This window comes from Bubalus bubalis, chromosome 23, assembly GCF_019923935.1.
Source record: "Bubalus bubalis isolate 160015118507 breed Murrah chromosome 23, NDDB_SH_1, whole genome shotgun sequence".
In the NCBI taxonomy this organism is placed as follows: Eukaryota; Metazoa; Chordata; class Mammalia; order Artiodactyla; family Bovidae; genus Bubalus; species Bubalus bubalis.
Window position 1 is genome coordinate 20,868,540 of NC_059179.1, and position 19,054 is coordinate 20,887,593.

The following is a 19,054-nucleotide window of genomic DNA, read 5'->3' on the forward strand; positions in this document are numbered from 1 at the left end:
GCAGATTCTTTACCATTGAGCCATCAGGGAAGCCCAGCATCACTTTAGGCAGTGGCTAATAATGACCCTTGCCACAGTGGGCCGCATTTGTCAAAGTAAGTTAAAAGATATTCTGCATTAATTAAGAAAGCGAGGGATTTTAATTTCCTTTGGTATTTTAAAACCAACTGACAGGATTGTTGGCTTTTGAAAATATTAAAGGAAATTCATTCCATCTTCTGGGTATGATGACTTAATTTGAAAGCAGTGTCTGGGACATCAGTCTGTAATCATCCATTTTCCATTTATTCATACAATATTTGCTGGTATGTGTCTGGTGCTGGGAATAATGCAAACAAAATAATTCAGATAATATCCACTCACCAGGAGCTCAGAGATGGGCATTAATAAAGTTATATCACTAAATGCAATCAGATCTGTTTTTCCAAACTTACTCATCTTTAATAAAAAAAATGAAGTAAAACATCTGCAACTTGAAATTATTTAATTCATTTGGTGCTTTTCTGGGGGGGGGGGGAGGGAACAGTAGCATCATTAGCATATGGTTCTTTGAGTTGGATCAGATTGCCCTCTCCAGACTCAATTATTAACTAAGAACAACCTTAATTTGGGGATCAGGAGATGATAGTTTGGGAACCTGCCTAGTGACTGCAGCTGGCTGTCTTTAGAGAATTCTATCTGGAAGAGGTGATACCCCGCTGACGCACTAACCAGTATCAACACAGTGGATTAAATGAGATCGGGTGAGGTGGAAATTTGGAGGGAATGGGAATAAGCTGGTCAGAACTTTCTAACGTAAGTAGGCTACTAGGGCTACTAGTGGTTCCCAAACTTGTCAGCACATCAGAATCACCCAAGGAATTTGCTAATTATGGCTTTCAGAGATTGTGAATTAACTGATCATTGCTAAGGCTAGGGTCAGGATTCTGAAAGATTCTAATGTGAGAGAAGCTGGGAACCACTTCTGGGAACAGCAAAAGCTGTTTCCTGGCCAGGATTTTTATTAACAAAAAAATCAAAGACAAACTGCTACTTCTATTTTGCTAAGAACCACTTGAGGATGATACACTGTTGGTCACACTGAAACCCAGAGGATACTGGAGTTGAAAGGGAACTGTGATCATCAGTCTAGCAGCTGTACAGGGGCACATCTTAACGTCATTTTTGGCTCCCAGATCTGTTTAGCCTGCATAATGTTCTAAAAAACTTGAGACCATTCACATAAAAATCTGGATGTTTGGTTTGTCTGAAAAGTCCGATCTCACAACTGGACCCGCAGAGCAGCAACAGGTTAGCACTCAGCAGAGGTTTAGCCCCTTGACGGGCACCTGCTCTCTGGTTCACCTGTTTGCACCAGCCTGCCTTAGCAGGCATCTGATTTGGTCCAGGTGGCTCCTACCTTCTACAAAACTAAAAACTAACTTTCTACAACTTTTACCCACTGCTCGCAGCTCTGCAGCACAAAGGAAGCTCATTCCTTCTGCAAGAAGGGGCTTCAACTTGTCAAGGGCAAGATTCTTGCTGTCTCTCTAAATGTTCTCCAGCTGAATACTCCTAGTTCTTTCAAGTATTCCTGGTGTGAAACGGGTTCTGGACTCCCTGCTGTCCTGGTTCCTGCCTCTTGATACATGCATGCTGGTGAGCGTCCTCCTTAAAACATGCAGTACCCAGAATACAATGCAGCACTTGCGGTGTGGTGTTCTGACTATGGCTGTGACACTTCTAGTCACAGAATCTCAACAGCACTCGTTTCTACCAGCGTCATCTCACGGTGGTTCATACTCAGCCTGTGTCCAACTGAAGTCCCTCAGTCTTTTCTTAGATGAAGATGATAAGCTCGTTTTCTCTATCCTAAACTTACATAACCTATTTAAATGAAGATGTTACATTTATGACTGGTTTAATTTCATCTTGAAGATGTCACTCTGGAGCTGTTTTGTGATTGTCATCTATTGTATCAGCAATGTTGGGTTGCTCCATCCTCAAATATGGTCTTTGTGATGCCTTCATCCAAATTGCTGATTTAAAAATGTTGAATAAGACAGAGCCCTGTGAACTATCAACAGAGGCCAAAATCACACCAATTCATTAGTCAGTCATTTGTTTAAATAAACAAAGAGATGTCCATGTACTACACCATCAAGACTGTATTTTTCTTATCCATAAGGCTCTTAGGAAACCCTTTCAGGAACTGATTTATACTATTCTCCATTCATCTCATGTAGTGATGATTAACAGCCCTATCACAAGAGAAACGAGTTAGTGCTTTCCCCCGTTTTGAAAATCAAGACACTAGAAGAAAACAGCTATTTCTTGCTGAAGCCTATCTGACTTTAGGGTATGCCAATCCATCCATTTGAATCTCTACCTGATGGAAGTACAGTTGAGATCATAAGAATTTCTACTCAGGCAGAATCCAGAACTCAGGTCAAGGAAACAGAGATTATGCATGTAGAACCAACAGCTTGTCAACATTTGAGAAAACTGACACAGAACCTGTTAAGAAGCAAATGACAGACAATTCTTTCTCTACGTTAAATCTGATTTTCAACAGATTTAAAAAGGAACCTTAAACATAACCACACTTAATGACTTGCTTGATCCAGTAGATTGTCCCCAAAACAGGCAAAGAATTTAAATAACTTGACCAACTTGGAAACCACCTGGTATGCCAAGGTCCTCCTCTCAGAAAAGCTCCAAGTCTTGTGCTGATGATCTCTCAAAAGCACCGTTTCAGTCCTAGGAAGCTGATCCTCTGAGAATTATTTTGGGACTCTTCGGAGTTCATTCATGAGCCAAAGGGCAACACTGAGCAGAGCCAGGGAGCCCGACTGGTGAGTGGCAGCCAAAGGAGTTGGGACATACATCAGCAGAGTACTAATGCCCAAGCCCACCTGTCACAAAGAAAAGCAAGCAGTAAGCCAAGGAGGAAACCCACATTCAGAACTGAAATGACTGGCATGGATAACCAGACACAAACCCTCCACACTTTCCCATGAGAACTTTAAAGAATATATTTTAAAATTTCACAAGGAAATAGACTGACAACAAAAGAAATTCAAATTAGATAAAACTAAAATTCCCCCTAATTATCCTTCATCTAGCCCTGTTCTCTTCCCCAAAGGTAGCCACTGTTACCAGTTTCTCACACTTGTATTCTTATATACATGTTTAAATAAAAACATAACAGCTTTTAAAAAGTAGATTGCTCTGTCATTTGCTTTTTTTTTCACCTAACAATGTATGTCTTGAGATCTTATTATTTTAAACTGCTGTACAGTATTCCACAGTATGGCTATATCATAGATGTTTATTTAGGTGCTTTCTAATTTTTCACTTATCACAGTAATTCCATAATGAATTTCCTGGCAACAGCTCTTTGTGCATTAGAGTATCTCCAGGGCAGGCAAAAATAAGCCAATGTGGTTGATCAAAGGACTAAACATTTTAACACTTCAAAAAATATTGCCAAATGCCCTCAAAAAAAAGCTATAACAAAGCATGCTCTTACCAAGAACATACAAATGTATGTTTTCCTATACCCATGCCAATACTTGATTTTTTTTTTCATTTTTTTCCAATCTGACAGGTACAAAATGGCACACAGTGCTTTAATTTGTTCCTCTCTGATCATGAGTGAGGCTAAAGAGTTTTTCATATTTACTGGCCATTCATCATTTCTCTTGTGAGAATTGTGTCTTAATATCCTTAACTTATTTTATTTTCTGGTTGTTCATCTTTTAGTCTATAATAAATATTTTCTCCTAGCCTGTCACCTTTCTTTTTAAATTTTGTTTTGGAAACACCTTCAGAATCAAAAGAAGTGGCTTATACCTGTGTATATGCCAAAGCTAGCAGAGTGGTGGCTGCTATCTTGGTCCTTCGAGGAAGGGGAATTCTTCGGGAGAGGAAGTAGAGTACTGTAACGGCAGTAACTGAAGCGATGCCCTGTAGGGTAGAGAGAGTCTCATCAGGTGCCAAAAAGAATGTCCTACCCCCTGGTTTCTGCTCACCTTACAGCTAATTCCCCCAGATCCACTGAGTAACTACTAAACACTCCCCTCCCAGGCAGAGAAGCACCTGATGACTCAAGCTCTTCCCTGCTCCTCTTCTGCTCGCCACTTCAGTACAATGGAGGCGTGGCTCCACTTAAAGTTTCTGCACTTTATACACACTGACTGTCTCTCAGCAATCTTACCCACCTTCCAATGTGGGTGTCTGCCCGGTGGGGCCCTCAGGTTTTAAATTACTCTTTGCATCAATTCAGTTCAGTTGCTCAGTCGTGTCGGACTCTCTGCGACCCCATGAACCACAGCACACCAGGCCTCCCTGTCCATCACCAACTCCCGGAGTTTACCCAAACTCATGTCCATTGAGTCGGTGATGCCATCCAACCACCTCATCCTCTTACTTATCCCTAATTTTATCTCTATTCTAATCCTGTATTGTTAAAACAAGGCTGACCCCAGCACATGAGAGTTACTATTTTCCTGGGCTATGAGTAGAGGAGGTGGTGATTCTTCCAGTTAGTGTTAAAAAGATCTAAATTTTCCTTTTCATTTCCACTTTAGAAAGAGAGTCTGGAGCTGGCAGTAGGATTTCCGACCTTCCATGATATTGAGGAAAATGTTTTCTATCATTTTCGATACCAATTTCACATCTTTTTCTCTTCATAGCCATCCAATTTCAACCAGACTTTACTTATTCCAAAATGCTGTGTGGCAGTGGGGACTGACCCCGCACAAAGTAACTTGCCTTAGCCCCAGCGTTCCCTCTGGATATGAGGCCCCTGGGCCCCTCTCTCTGGGTGCCCTACTGTTACCTCACGCTCAACGTAGCTCAGTCTGATGACATCCTCTGTCCCTAGCTCAACACTCATTTCAATAGTCCCATTCCTGCTGGTGTGTTTTAAACACGGCACAGAAGAAACTCTAGGATCGCCTTTGATCTTTCTTCGCTTCTGTTCCTACAGCCAGTCCTCTAATCACAACCTCTTTCAGATTCATCCTCAAGTCCGGGTCCCACCATGAAGCCCTGAACCTCGTCACTCTCGCAGCGTTACTACAGCAGCACTGCTGCCTCTCCGGGCCTCCCTGCCCCTCACCTTTCCCTGGGCTCTGATTCACCACGCCCAGGCCACCAAGCAACCCTAACATGGTTCATAGTGGGTCCTTAATAAACATTAGCTTAAATAAGATGAGGGGTACTTATGATGCTCTTAGTTCCTTGGGGTCTTGGTGCAGCCCTGATGGCTATGTGTTCAGCAACCACTGTCTTTACACTCTCTTTACTTGGCCTCACTTCTGCTAAAATGACTCTTCTCTGCATGTGCAGGATTGAGGAGAATTAACTTTAAAAAGCTGGCAGTATCCTGCAAATCAGAATTTGGCTAGAGGCATGTGGATAGTTAAGACAAAAACATCACATCAGAAAACTGGTACTAAATTTCTTCTAAAAAGAATTCTAGTACCCACTCTACCATCTCAATGTTGCTAGCAGTGCTTCAGACACCCAGAGCCTGTGAGAAGCTCCTTATGTGTAGTAGCCAGTAACCGCCAGACTTACCAGAACCCGGTGATCAAACTGCACCATGGTGGGATTCTCGAAAACATTCCTCAGGAGAGGGGAGAAGGTAAAGAGATCCTCTGGGATCCAAGATTCTCCCATCTTGGGGAAGGAGTTGTAAACAAGTCCAGCATCCAGCCCTGCCACAAAAGCCCCTGGGTTCCAATAAATAATATTTATTAAAATGAGAGAAAGAAGAGATCAAATACTAGTTCTAACATGAAAGTGAAAGTTCCCTTTGTGACCCCATGGACTGTAGCCCGCCAGGCTCCTCTGTCCATGGAATTCTGCAGGCAAGAATACTGGAATGGGTAACCATTCCCTTCTCCATGGGATCTTCCTAACCTAGGGACTGAACCCGGGTTTCAATCTGCACTGTAGGCAGATTCTTTACCCTCTGAGCCACCAGGGAAGTTCTGACATAGAAAATGTTTATTATCTCAGAGTTAGACAAAAGGAATAGTCAGAGAATAGAAAGATCTACAGCAGGGGTTCTCAAACCCTGCTGTATTCACCATGGAATACACCATGGAAACTTAAAAAAAAAAACTTGCATCCTCACCTACTTCCACCCCAAGATTCTGGCATGCCTCCCCTAGAGGGTGGATGAGAAGCTCTAGAGAGAGGAATATTTGGAAAAGTTCTTTTACTGACTGTGATATGCATTCTCCTTACTGCCTTGCCTCCCTACCGCCAACTGATCTATTCTGGAACTAGTTAATTTACTCTTTCACGTCAAGTTTCCACTTAAATGTCACTTTATCAAAGAGATCTCTCCAATAATCCTCTATAAGATAGCACTCCCCAACCCCACGTCTATCCCCTTATCTTGCTTTATTTTCTTTGCAGCACTCAACATCATCTGGCATGTTATGGGTTTTATTTATCTGTCTTCCCCAAGTGCTCAAAAAAATCTTATAAACTAAACCCTGGATAAACACACAAAGAATTTAATGGATGACTGATCCATTATTTATGATCACAGAAGATTCAGGTATGTTAAATCATATTCCTTATTTTTCTAAATTGCATTTATAAAGTCAAAATTCATGTTCTTCCATCAAAAAAAGGGGGAGGGAGATTTGGGTGGGATCACTGGTTTGATGGTTTTATTTAGAGCTGTGCTGTCCAATCAAACTTTCTGCGATGACAGAAATGTTCTATATCTGTCATCCATCCAGTCAACAGCTGCAAGCCACCCACTGTGGTTACTAAGCACTTGAAATGTGGCTATTGTGACTGAGAAACTAAATTTTATTTGCTTTTAATTAACTTAAGCTTCAATAGTTACATGAAGCTAGTGATTATTGTACAGGGCAGGTCTAGAGTACGAAAGGTAGAGCTGTGATTTAAAGAATGAAAGAGATCTGTTTTAGTCTCTTTGCCCCAATAAACTCCTCACCTAAAGCCCATCTTTGAGGGCAGGCTTTTGTCTGACCTCTCTTGGTATAATGTAATAACAATAATGTTTATATGATAACAACAGCTAACACTTACATAGCCTTTGCTACATGTGAGCTGCTAAATACTTCACATATATTACTTCAACTATTACCATCTTCCCCATTTTATAGATGAGGTCACTGAGGCCCAGACAGGTTACACAGCTTGTCCAAGGTCATATAGTTTACAGAAGGTAAAGCCAGGATTTGAACCTAGAGTTTGGATCCAAGTACATGTTCAATATTTTTGTTCAACTAACTGAAAAGCAGGATTTGGGGAAGGAAGGAATAGAAGACAAGAGTGTAAAGATGGTGGGTATGAGAGAGGCAGGAGTGAGAAGGAGATATAAAGATGCAGGAGGAGAGCATTAGGCAAGAGATCCCACCTGAAGATAAGTTAGGCCACCTTTGTTAAGAAGAGTCCTACCTGAGAGAGCTGTAAGGAACACCAGGCCTGCAGTTCCATGAGCAAACCGTCTCAACCGCAGGAGCTGATGCGTCTCAGTCAACTAAATGAGAAAATTGCCAGAGACACTGACTGCAGGAATTAGGAAAGGCAGCAAGCTCTCCAAGGACCAACTCCAGGGACAATCTGAGGCCAGATCTTCTCTGACTCCTAGACTAAGTTAAGCACTCCCAGAAGACATTCTACTTTATCTAAATTTTATTAAATGTATACATTTACTATTTGTCTTCCCTGCTACCTTGTAAGTTTTGTGAAGACAGGAACTGCCATTTCACTTGCTTACTACAGTAATCCTAGCCCAGTAGATGGCATATAGGTATTCAAATACATCGTTCAGGAATGGAATGATTTGCATTGTTCAGGGAAAGCCATTTCACCATGGTTAAAATGATGTGACTTAAGGTAAAGAACTGGATTTTCATGTCATGTGTAATATTTAGTGTTTAGCAAATATAATCAGAATAAAAACTGTAGAGAGAGTAGAGTAGAGTAGAGATTCTTGCAGTTAGTGTTTTGGGTAAATTGTTTTTATTTTACTGTAGCCAGCTTGTGATAATAATCAGTAAATCAACAGATATTTAGCAAGAACTTTATACACAGGCAAAATGAGCACACATACGCATTAAGGAAAGATACAAAGGAAAGCCAGAGTGCTGCCCTCAAACGATTTACAATCTAGTATGTGAGGAGTTAGGTACCATTACTAAGATTTCATAGGACAGTGTATCAGCACTGGCCATTAGAAATTTCTGTGATGATAGAGAAGTTCTACTATCTGTGCTGCCATTATGTGGCTATGGAGAATCTAAAAAGCAGCTAGAGCAAGTGAAAAAAATTTTTAAGTTAATTTTATTTAAAGTTTAAGTAGATAACAAGTTTGTTTATACAAAGTTATTTTTACTTAATTTTAATTAGAATTTAAATAGCAATAGTGGCTAGGAGCTATTGTGCTGGACAGCACAGTTCTATATGGTTGACTATCATCTGAAATCCTTTCTGTAATTAGTGGAATATAAATAAACAAAAAGAGAAGAACGATTAATAATTAAAAAGTCATTGGTAACCTTTAAGAGTACCATTCAGTTAGGAGTACTTAGGAGACTATACTAAGTACTGTACACTTGATATGCCAAGTGTAGGAGTCAATGTGCAGACGGATATGGATGGGGTGGATGGGGAAGCCGGATGACAAGAAGTGGAAAAAAAGAATGGGTTGTTAGCATGTACAGCTATAGATGTAGATTAGTTTTAGAAGTCTGGCTTTGAAAGTAAGAATAGGAACTAGTCAGATGTCAATCACCTACTATACCAATGTTTCAACCCCATCTGGCTTCCCTGAGGGATGAGTGCCAAGTCAACAACTCCTGTTCTTACTGGGATCCAGATCACTGGCTCCAGGTACCTACGAGATGATTCTACTTAAAAGTCCTACTATCAACCTAAACCTCACTCCATGAACAGGTTATTCAGGCCAACCATGACTTTGACACCTAAAATAATATGCATTTTAAAATGTATTTCCTTTTAATCAGCATACAGAGAAAATACTTTTAGGTGAGATCACTATGGTTTACTATATTGTCAGATCTGCTGAATGGTAGGGTCCCCATGGAAAGAATAAACAACTTAACATGGCTTTTGTACGCCACTAAGGTCCACAAGCAACTGTCATTCTGGCCTTCCTCACCTCTCCACCCATCATCCTGTTGGGAATCAGAAGTCAAGTTGTCAACTTCCAGTCCCCTATAATGAAAAGGACATCTTTTTTGGATGTTAGTTCTAGAAGGTCTTGTAGGCCTTCATAGAACTGTTCAGCTTCAGCTTCTTCAACATTACTGGTGGGGACATAGACTTGGATTACTGTGATAGTGAATGGTTTGCCTTGGAAATGAACAGAGATCATTCTGTCATTGCTGGTATTCATTCCTTCTTATTGCTGGTATTCATTCCCTCTTTTACTAAAACTCATATGTTTTCATCTTTTTCTTGATAGGCAATGCTGACAAAATATTTGGCTCCTATACTAATTATCCTTTGAATAAGCCACTCCTGCCCCAAAGCATAAGTGCAGGTTTTACTTTGCCATCCTGAAGCTATCCAGAGTCTCAGAGTTCATTGTTTCTCTAAACTTTGGTTATATCCAGCTTCTATTAAACTGAACGATGTTGCTAAGGGAATGTATGCGTTTTGACATGGAACTTCCATGTAGGAACAGAATTTCCATCTCTGACCCTGTCCACATGTGTGGTAAACAATACAGACTGACTTTACCTTGTGCTGAGGAAGCAGCAAGGAGAGCGAGGTCCATAAGCTGGCACAGTAGAGCACAAGGGCTGATCCCAGATGGGCAGCAAGGCGGTACTGACTGACTCGAGGGATGTCATGGGAATCTGGTTTTTCTTCTAATCCACTTTTTACCATATACCATCCCAACAGGCCCTACAATCACAAAGAAAAAGGGTAAACAAAACAAGATTGAAGCTGTCTATACAACTTGACTCCCTGAGAAAATGAGTATCCTCTGACCCCTCCTTTCCATATGCTCCCACAATCCCTAGGAACCCAGGAATTGAGACCTACCCAATTTCCACATACAGCACCATAAATACTTAACCACTGTTTAGATTAACATTTTATTGGAGTAGAAGCCTATAGTCAAAGCTGTGGTTTTTCCAGTAGTCAGGGATCGATGTGAGAGTTGGACCATAAAGAAGCTGAGAGCCGAAGCATTGATGCTTTTGAACTGTGGTGTTGGAAAAGACACTAGAGAGTCCCTTGGACTCAAGAAGACCAAACCAGTCAATCCTAAAGGAAATCAGTCCTGAATATTCATTGGAAGGACTGATGCTGAAGCTGAAGCTCCAATACTTTGGACACCTGACGCGAAGAATCCACTGGTAAAGATCCTGATGCTGGGAAAGACTGAAGGCAGGAGGAGAAGGGACGACAGAAGATGAGATGGTTGGATGGCATCACCAACTCAGTGGACACGAGTTAGAGCAACTTCTGGGAGTTGGTGATGGACAGGAAAGATTGGCAGGCTGCAGTCCATGGGGTCACAAAGAGTCAGACACGACTGAGTGAATTTAATTGAACTGAAGTAGAGCCAAATATGATGGCTACTCCATTTCTTCTAAGGAACTGTTGCCCACAGTAGTAGATATAATGGTCATCTGAGTTAAATTCACCTATTCCAGTCCATTTTAGTTCACTGATGCCTAAAAAGTTGACATTCACTCTTGCCATCATAGTCAACAAGAGTCCGAAATGCAGTACTTGGATGCAATCTCAAAAACGACAGAATGATCTGTTCATTTCCAAGGCAAACCATTCAATATCACAGGAATCCAAGTCTATGTTCCCACCAGTAATGTTGAAGAAGCTGAAGCTGAACGGTTCTATGAAGACCTACAAGACCTTCTAGAACTAACACCCCAAAAAGATGTCCTTTTCATTATAGGGGACTGGAATGCAAAAGTAGGAAGTCAAGAAACATCTGGAATGACAGGCAAATTTGGCCTTGGAGAACAGAATGAAGCCGGGCAAAGGCTAATAGAGTTTTGCCAAGAGAAAGCACTGGTCATAGCAAACACCCTCTTCCAACAACACAAGAGAAGACTCTACACATGGACATCACCATATGGTCAATACTGAAATCAGACTGATTATATTCTTTGCAGCCCAAGATGGAGAAGCTCTATACAGTCCGCAAAAACAAGACCGGGACACGACTGTGGCTTAGTTCACAAACTCCTTATTACCCAATTCAGACTGAAAATGAAGAAAGGAGGGAAAACCACTAGCCCATTCAGGTATGACCTAAATTAAATCCCTTACGATTATACAGTGGAAGTGACAAATAGATTCAAGGGATTAGATCTGATAGCGTGCCTGAAGAACTATGGACGGAGGTTCATAACACTGTACAGGAGGCAGGGATCAAGACCATCCCCCAAAAAAAGAAATGCAAAAAGGCAAAATGGCTGCCTGAGGAGGCCTTACAAATAGCTGTGAAAAGAAGAGAAATGAAAGGCAAAGGAGAAAAGGAAGGATATAAGCATCTGAATGCAAAGTTCCAAAGAACAGCAAGGAGAGATAAGAAAGCCTTCCTCAGTGATCAATGCAAAGAAATAGAGGAAAACAATAGATTAGGAAAGACTAGAGATCTCTTCAAGAAAATCAGAGACAGCAAGGGAACATTTCATGCAAAGATGGGCACAATGAAGGACAGAAATGGTATGGACCTAACAGAGGCAGAAGATATTAAGATGAGGTGCAAGAATACACAGAAGAGCTATACAAGAAAGATCTTCATGATCCAGATAATCATGATAGCATGATCACTCATCTAGAGCCAGACATTCTGGAGTGCGAAGTCAAGTGGGCCTCAGGAACCATCACTATGAACAAAGCTAGTGGAGGTGATGGAATTCCAGTTGAGCTATTTCAAATCCTAAAAGATGATGTTGTGAAAGTGCTGCACTCAATAGGCCAGCAAATTTGGAAAACTCAGCAGTGGTCACAGGACTGGAAAAGGTCAGTTTTCATTCCAATCCCAAAGAAAGGCAATGCCAAAGAAGGCTCAAACTACCACACAATTGCACGCATCTCACACGCTAGTAAAGTAATGCTCAAAATTCTCCAAGCCTGGCTGCAACAGTACATGAACCATAAACTTCCAGATGTTTAAGCTAGATTTAGAAAAGGCAGAGGAACCAGAGATCAAATTGCCAAAATCTGATGGATCACTGAAAGAGCAAGAGAGCTCCAGAAAAACATCTATTTCTGCTTTATTAACTATGCCAAAGCCTTTGACTGTGTGGATCACAACAAACTGGAAAATTCTGAAAGAGATGGGAATATCAGACCACCTGACCTGCCTCTTGAGAAATCTGTATGCAGGTCAGGAAGCAACAGTTAGAACTGGACATGGAACAACAGACTGGTTCCAAATCGGGAAAGGAGTACACCAAGGCTGTATACTGTCACCCTGCTTATTTAACTTATATGCAGAGTACATCATAAGAAATGCTGGGCTGGATGAAGCACAAGCTGGAATCAAGATTGCTGGGAGAAATATCAATAACCTCAGAGATGCAGATGACACCACCCTTATGGCAGAAAGCAAAAAAGAACTAAAGAGCCTCTTCATGCAAGTGAAAGAGGAGAGTGAAAAAGTTGGCTTAAAACACAAAATTCAGAAGACTAAGATCATGGCATCCAGTTCCATCACTTCATGGCAAATAGATGGGGAAACAGTGGAAACAGTGATAGACTTTACTTCTTAGGCTCCAGAATCACTGCAGATGGTGACTACAGCCATGAGATTAAAAAACGCTTGCTCTTTGGAAGAGAAGTTATGACCAATCTAGACAGCATATTAAAAAGCAGAGACATTACTTTGCCAACAAAGATCTGTCTAGTCAAAGCTATGATTTTTCCAGTAGTCATATATGGATGTGAGAGTTGGACTATAAAGAAAGCTGAGTGACCAAGAATTGATGCTTTGAACTGTAGTGCTGGAGCAGACTCTTGAGAGTCCCTTGGACTGCAAGGAGATCCAACTGGTCCATCCTAAAGGAAATCAGTCCTGAATATTCATTGGAAGGACTAATGTTGAAGCTGAAACTCCAGTACTTTGGCTACCTGATGGGAAGAACTAACTCATCTGAAAAGACCCTGATGCTGGGAAAGATTGAGGGCAGGAGGAGAAGGGGACGACAGAAGATGAGATGGTTGCAGGGCATCACTGACTCGATGGACATGAGTTTGAGTGAACTCCGGGAGTTGGTGATGGACAGGGAGGCCTGATGTGCTGCATGCAGTCCATGGGGTCACAAGGAGTCGGACACGACTGAGTAACTAAACTGACCTGAAGAGCCAAATACAGAAAAGGACACAAACGTGTATTTTGGGCAAAACCTTTTGGACAAATTCTTGACATAATTTAACATTATGTAAATAGTGAAATATGAAAGTAAAAAGACAGGTGATTTGATAAAAACTTAGACTGTGAAAGCTTTGGAGAAGCTTGACAAAGATAACTGCTTAAAAACAATTATTCTCATGTTAGGTGGGAACAGACAATTATTAAGTTTGTGGGAGGGAAAGTCATAAAAATCTGTAAAGTTTTTCAGGCAAATTGGTTTGCCAGTGTCTAAATTTCTACTCCTTTTTTTAAAAAATTATAATGAAAGTACATGCTTAAGTGCAAAAGTTTAAGGTATGTATTATTATTCTACGATTCCCTGTTTAACTGACTCTTCATTTAACCAAACTGTCAGTTCTAGTCATATCTGATAAGGCACAGCCCTTTCACGCCAACCCTCCCCAGCTAACAGAATCATGTCAATATAAACATATGCTCCTCAAGGTCTTTTTGGCTATTTCCTTCCTCCTTCACTATTACCCTAGATGTTCTAATTACTTTGATTTCATCTGCCGAGCACGCTGGAAGATGAGGGGGTTCACAGTGTGATCTGCCAGCCCCCACTTTCTTCCTCCTAAAACCCTATCTGCCATCTTCAATTTTTGCCTCCCTTAAAGTCTGACGTAAAGTGTTTTTTTTTTTAATTTTAAAACAAACTTTTGTTTCACCAACTATCCCTAGTTTCTATTAGATTTTTATTAATGTCTAACTCTATTATCTGTTTCTATCCCTTCTATTTTGTCTCTTCCATCTCCCTCCTTTATTTCTAATTGTGAGTTGGTATTCTTACCACTTTGATTTAAATCAACCAATTAGCTTCCTCCTGACCAAATTTTGATATTTCTTCAATGCTCTGAGACTCTCCTTTAGAGCCTGTATATCTTGACACACAGCCTACAGAGGTTAGACAACATGCCCTATTAGGTGACAAAGCTGGGCCTTGAAGCCAGGCCTATGACACTAAAATCCACGTTCTTACCTCTTTTGTTATACTGTTTCAAAGATTACTTTACTAAAAACTATGCCCACTAGGAAGCTCCTGAGAACATTTCTGCTTTCCCAAACCCGAGTAAATCTCACCTGGAAGCAAACTAAACCACAGAGGGCAAGAACACGTCCTTTCAGGCCACAGGTGAGCCAGCCCTTTTTCCAAAAGTAAGCAGCAGGCAGGATGTATGCGAGGCCTACAAGGCGACCCCACATTCGGTGTGAGTACTCCATGTACCAGATGAACTTGAATTCCGCCAGCGTCATATCATGATTCAAGCTGGGTGAAAAGGGAAGTCAAAAATAAGAAAGATCCATCTGATTTTTATTTTCTGATAGAATGCAGGAACATTCTTGGTTTTGAAACTTGACCAGTCTGCCATCTTCCTCATCAGCCACCTCAGAATCACTTTGGAAATGGAGGTTTAGAGTAGGAAGCCTGCTAAACATACCTAAATCAAATATCAAAGAAGAACAGAACCTACTGTTCTGAAATGTTTTAAATAAGAAAAAGATTGAGTGGATCTACTGGGATGTTTACCCAATTTTCTATAATACTTACATTTTAAATTCTGGAAATTGCTGATATTTTTGGAATTCTGCTTCCCATTCCTCTTTGCTTGTGGGTGGCTTCATCTCCTTTATTAAATGCCAATCTACCATTGAGAGGCCAGACTCTGTCAACCTTAAGATAGGGAAGAAATTTGAGTGTATGTGTTAAATTTCAGTGTGTATATGTGTGTGCACCACACTCGATTACTCATAAATGGTTTATAGTAGTAAGCAGATCTGAACTTGACCCCTATAAAAGTAAATGTATCATTTCATTGTTTCCTCTTTTGACAACTTGCTCTCTTCTTATTGCTTAGAATTTTGTCAGAAAGAGCTGCTATCAGGTACAAATTTCTTTACTCCTTGTTTTATTTCATTAAACTCTCCTTACTTCTTTCACTAGCATTCCCTGACAGATAAAATCAACCCTTAGACGAAAGAAATGTGCCCGAAGTGCATAGCCAATATTATTTACACAAGGGGAAGAGACTGATACAGATATAAATCAGTTGAGGTTACTGAGTGAATTTAAAGACAATAAAAATAAAAACTTATTGATTACAGCCTACATAACACATAAGGTAAGGGCACAGGGAATGCAGAGAGAATTTGAGGAAGACATACTTTAATAACACTAGAAAGTATTTTCACCAAAAGGGGTCAGGGTTCCAAAAGTAAAAAAGCCGACTTCAGGTCTGAGGCAGGATGTGTACAAGACAAGCCTGGAACATCTTACCCAGAAAGCAAGGGATCAGAGTTTACCAGGCTCCTGTCAGAAAGACTGGAGTCAATCTGAAGAGGTTCCCATTGACTAAAGATAGGACAACGGGAGCAAATCATCACCACTGCAATGGACTGAAACAAATCTAATATATTTAAACCTATGAGCTCATTAATACTTAAAAACTCACTTTATTGGTCACTTTTGGAAAATGCTTGGAACCAACTTATTACTTTGAAGATTGATACATAAAGGGAAAGGAATTAAGTGTTTATCCTGCCTTTCCTAACATGTTGTACCTCAGCATAACCAAATCACTGATGAGAGAAAGTCTTTCTTACAATAGTTGAGCTAATAAAATACCTATTACAATTTTGCAACTCTAATGAAGTAATAGATTTAGGCAATGATCATCAAGGGCTGTTGATATCTTTAACAGACACCAGATATTTATGAGTGACCCAGTCACCTATGAAGTATTTTGCTCCCTGTCCCCAACCTGAACCCAATCAAGCAACAAGTCTGTCTACAGGAAATACGGGGGACAATGTTGTTGCTGTTCAGGTGCTCAGTCATGTCCGACTCTTTGCAACCCCATGGACTGCAGCACGCCAGGCTTCCCTGTCCTTCACTACCTCCCGGAGTTTGCTCAAACTCATGTCCATTCAGTCGATGATACCATCCAACCATCCCATCCTCTGTCGTCCCCTTCTCCTCCTGCCTTCAATCTTTCCCAGCATCAGGGTCTTTTCCAGTGAGTCATCTCTTTGCATCAGGTGGCCAGAATATTAGAGTTTCAGCTTCAGCATCAGTCCTTCCAATGAATATTCAGGGCTGATTTCCTTTAGGTTTGACTGGTTTGATTTCCTTGTTGTCCAAGGGACTCTCAAGAGTCTTCTTCAGCACCACAGTTCGAATGCATCGATGCTTCGGCACTCAGCCTTCATTATGGCCCCACTCTCATATCCATATATGACTACTGGAAAACCCATAGCTTTGACTATTTGGGATTTTGTCGGCAAAGTGATGTCTCTGCTTTTTAATATGCTGTCTAGGTTTGTCATAGCTTTTGGAACATGTTAAATACCATAAATGCTATTAGCAAAATCCAGACCGCGAGAAACTACAAAGTACAAATGACTTGGGTTTCTTCAACAACAGCAAAAAACTGCAAAGGGTGTAGGGGAGGTGGAGGGAGTAGAATCCAAATCTATAACATCTCTCTATAGATTTAAAGAGACCTAAGAAACATGCATGGGCTTCCCAGGTGGCGCTAGTGATAAAGAACCCGCCTGCCAATAGAGGAAATGTAAGAGACACAGGCTCGATCCCTGGGTCAGGAAGATCCCCTGGAGGAGGGCATAGCAACCCACTGCAATATTCTTGCCTGGAGAATCCCATGGACAGAGGAGACTGGTAGGCTACAGTCCAAGGGTGGCAAAGCATCGGACATGACTGAAGCAACCAAGCATGAAGCATGCACAGGAACCAACAGTGAGATGTGGAACTTATTTGCATGTAATCCAAACAAACTGTACACAAATTTTTGTGACAAATCTGAACTCTGATTGTAGGGGGAAATATACACAAACAATGCACAGCTAACAGTTAAGACCTGAACCAGTCTTTATGAAGGGCTTCTACAGCATGCATGCATTAATAAAATCCTAAACTGTTCTATGGTGGGGCAAGCCATCAGACATGTTCCTTCTATAGGCCTCAATTTCTGCATGCTAAAATGTGGGAGCTAGATTAGATGATTTCTAAGATCCCTTCCCCCTCCGTCATCCTTCATGTCTACTGATGATCCAAACAGCTGACTATGAACAAATTACTCACCTTGTTACTCCACCAAGAATAACTGCTCCAGCCACTGTCCCGCTGCAGACCAGGAGCCATCGGCCCACCACCCGCTCAGCAGCCTTTGAAGGGAGAGACACTGTACCCCTTCCAGGTTGCAAAGCTACATCGGAGATAGTGCTGTATTGCCCTGGCCTCAAGGGGCGCCTGATTCCACAACTGCAACCACACTAAGGATCAAGACAGACAAATTACAACTGGAGAAAGAGGAAAAGGCTTCACTCCACTGCTACTCACACAGTCTCATTGTGTCTGGTATAAAGTACCCTGGTCATATTTCCACTGCTACTGTCCAGGTAAAACATCATCTCTTATCTGGGCTGCATCTACCCCCAACTGGTTTGCCTGCCTCCAATCCATCCCCACACTACATGAACCTTCTGTCTCTCATATTTCTCCCAGACTTGACTCTACACCTAAATATGGATTAAATAAGGATTATTTTCTTTCTTTTATATGATTTTTCTCTAACTGGGGTTCTACTTGTCCCCTGACTGACCTATCACAGATCTCAGCTTGGATGTCACCTCCTCTAGGAAGTATTCCCAGACCCCCCTACACATGTGCTGGGTCACTCTCCCAGCACACTATACCTCTCCATCTCACAGCAATGTATCATTTAGCACACAGAGGTTGTCTCTATCTCCCACTAAGCTATGAGCTAGAGGACAGCAGTGTCTCGTCAGTCTGGCTTCTACAAACTTCGTTTCATACACAGTTCCTTTACATAACAAGACCTTAATAAAGATTTGACAAATGAGTTACACACAAATGAACTGTGACTTTCTCTAGGGCAGGAGACTTGATATTTTATCTTGCTTCCACGACCCAGGGATCAAACCCGAGTCTCCTGAGTCTTCTGCATTGGCAGGTGTATTCCTTACCACTGAGCCACCTGCGAAGCCCAGTTAACTAAGTAACTTTAGACAAATTAAGCCTCCATTTACTTCTTTGTAGAATGGAGTTACAGTCCCTAACCTGACTACACAGTAGCTTTGAGCAGAAATCAAACATACGGGTAAAAATCACTGAGCTTTTACTATGTGCTAAACCTCTGTGTATATTAACACAACACTTATGAAGTGCTATTATCCCCATTTTGCAGAAAATTAAATTGAGGCACAGAAAGGTTACCCAACTTGGCTAAGAGCACACAGCTAGTAAATGGTAGGTCCGGATCCGGACTCAGGAGCCCTAGACACAATGAAATGCCTTGTGAACTTCAAGGAGCTAGAGAAACGTGATGTGTGAGGATATCTCTTGGCCCTCTCACCCCATGCCCGCTTCCGCGACTCAGTGCTCTGCAGTGCAGTACCTGTGTTCTAGGCGCCACTCTAGGAACCAGGAACCGGAGACACGGGCTCCCCAGCAAGGCCGTCAAGGGCGTAAAGAGTAATCGCTGCATACTATAAACAGTGCCCAACGGCCACCTTCAACCTCCTGTGCTCTCTGGTTTCCTTTCTCCGTCACCAGCGGAAGAAACACTTCCGGGTCACACAAACGAGCTCCTCCTCTTGGGAAGGCCGGAGCGA

The 19,054-nt window shown here is 41.5% G+C and overlaps 1 protein-coding gene across 1 annotated transcript; it reads right to left on the minus strand.

Annotated features, from left to right (window-relative positions):
- Nucleotides 1-507: 507 nt before the first annotated feature.
- LOC102403795 (cytochrome c oxidase assembly protein COX15 homolog) lies at nt 508-19,024 on the minus strand. Its single transcript, XM_006064572.4, has 9 exons — nt 18,838-19,024; nt 17,502-17,692; nt 14,952-15,074; nt 14,483-14,669; nt 9,745-9,912; nt 7,435-7,516; nt 5,566-5,720; nt 3,835-3,948; nt 508-2,894 (listed from the first exon to the last, which is right to left on the minus strand). The coding sequence occupies exons 1-9, from the start codon at nt 18,925-18,927 to the stop codon at nt 2,763-2,765; spliced, it is 1,242 nt and encodes a 413-aa protein (XP_006064634.2). The 5' UTR covers nt 18,928-19,024; the 3' UTR covers nt 508-2,762.
- Between the last annotated feature and the right edge of the window lie 30 nt (nt 19,025-19,054).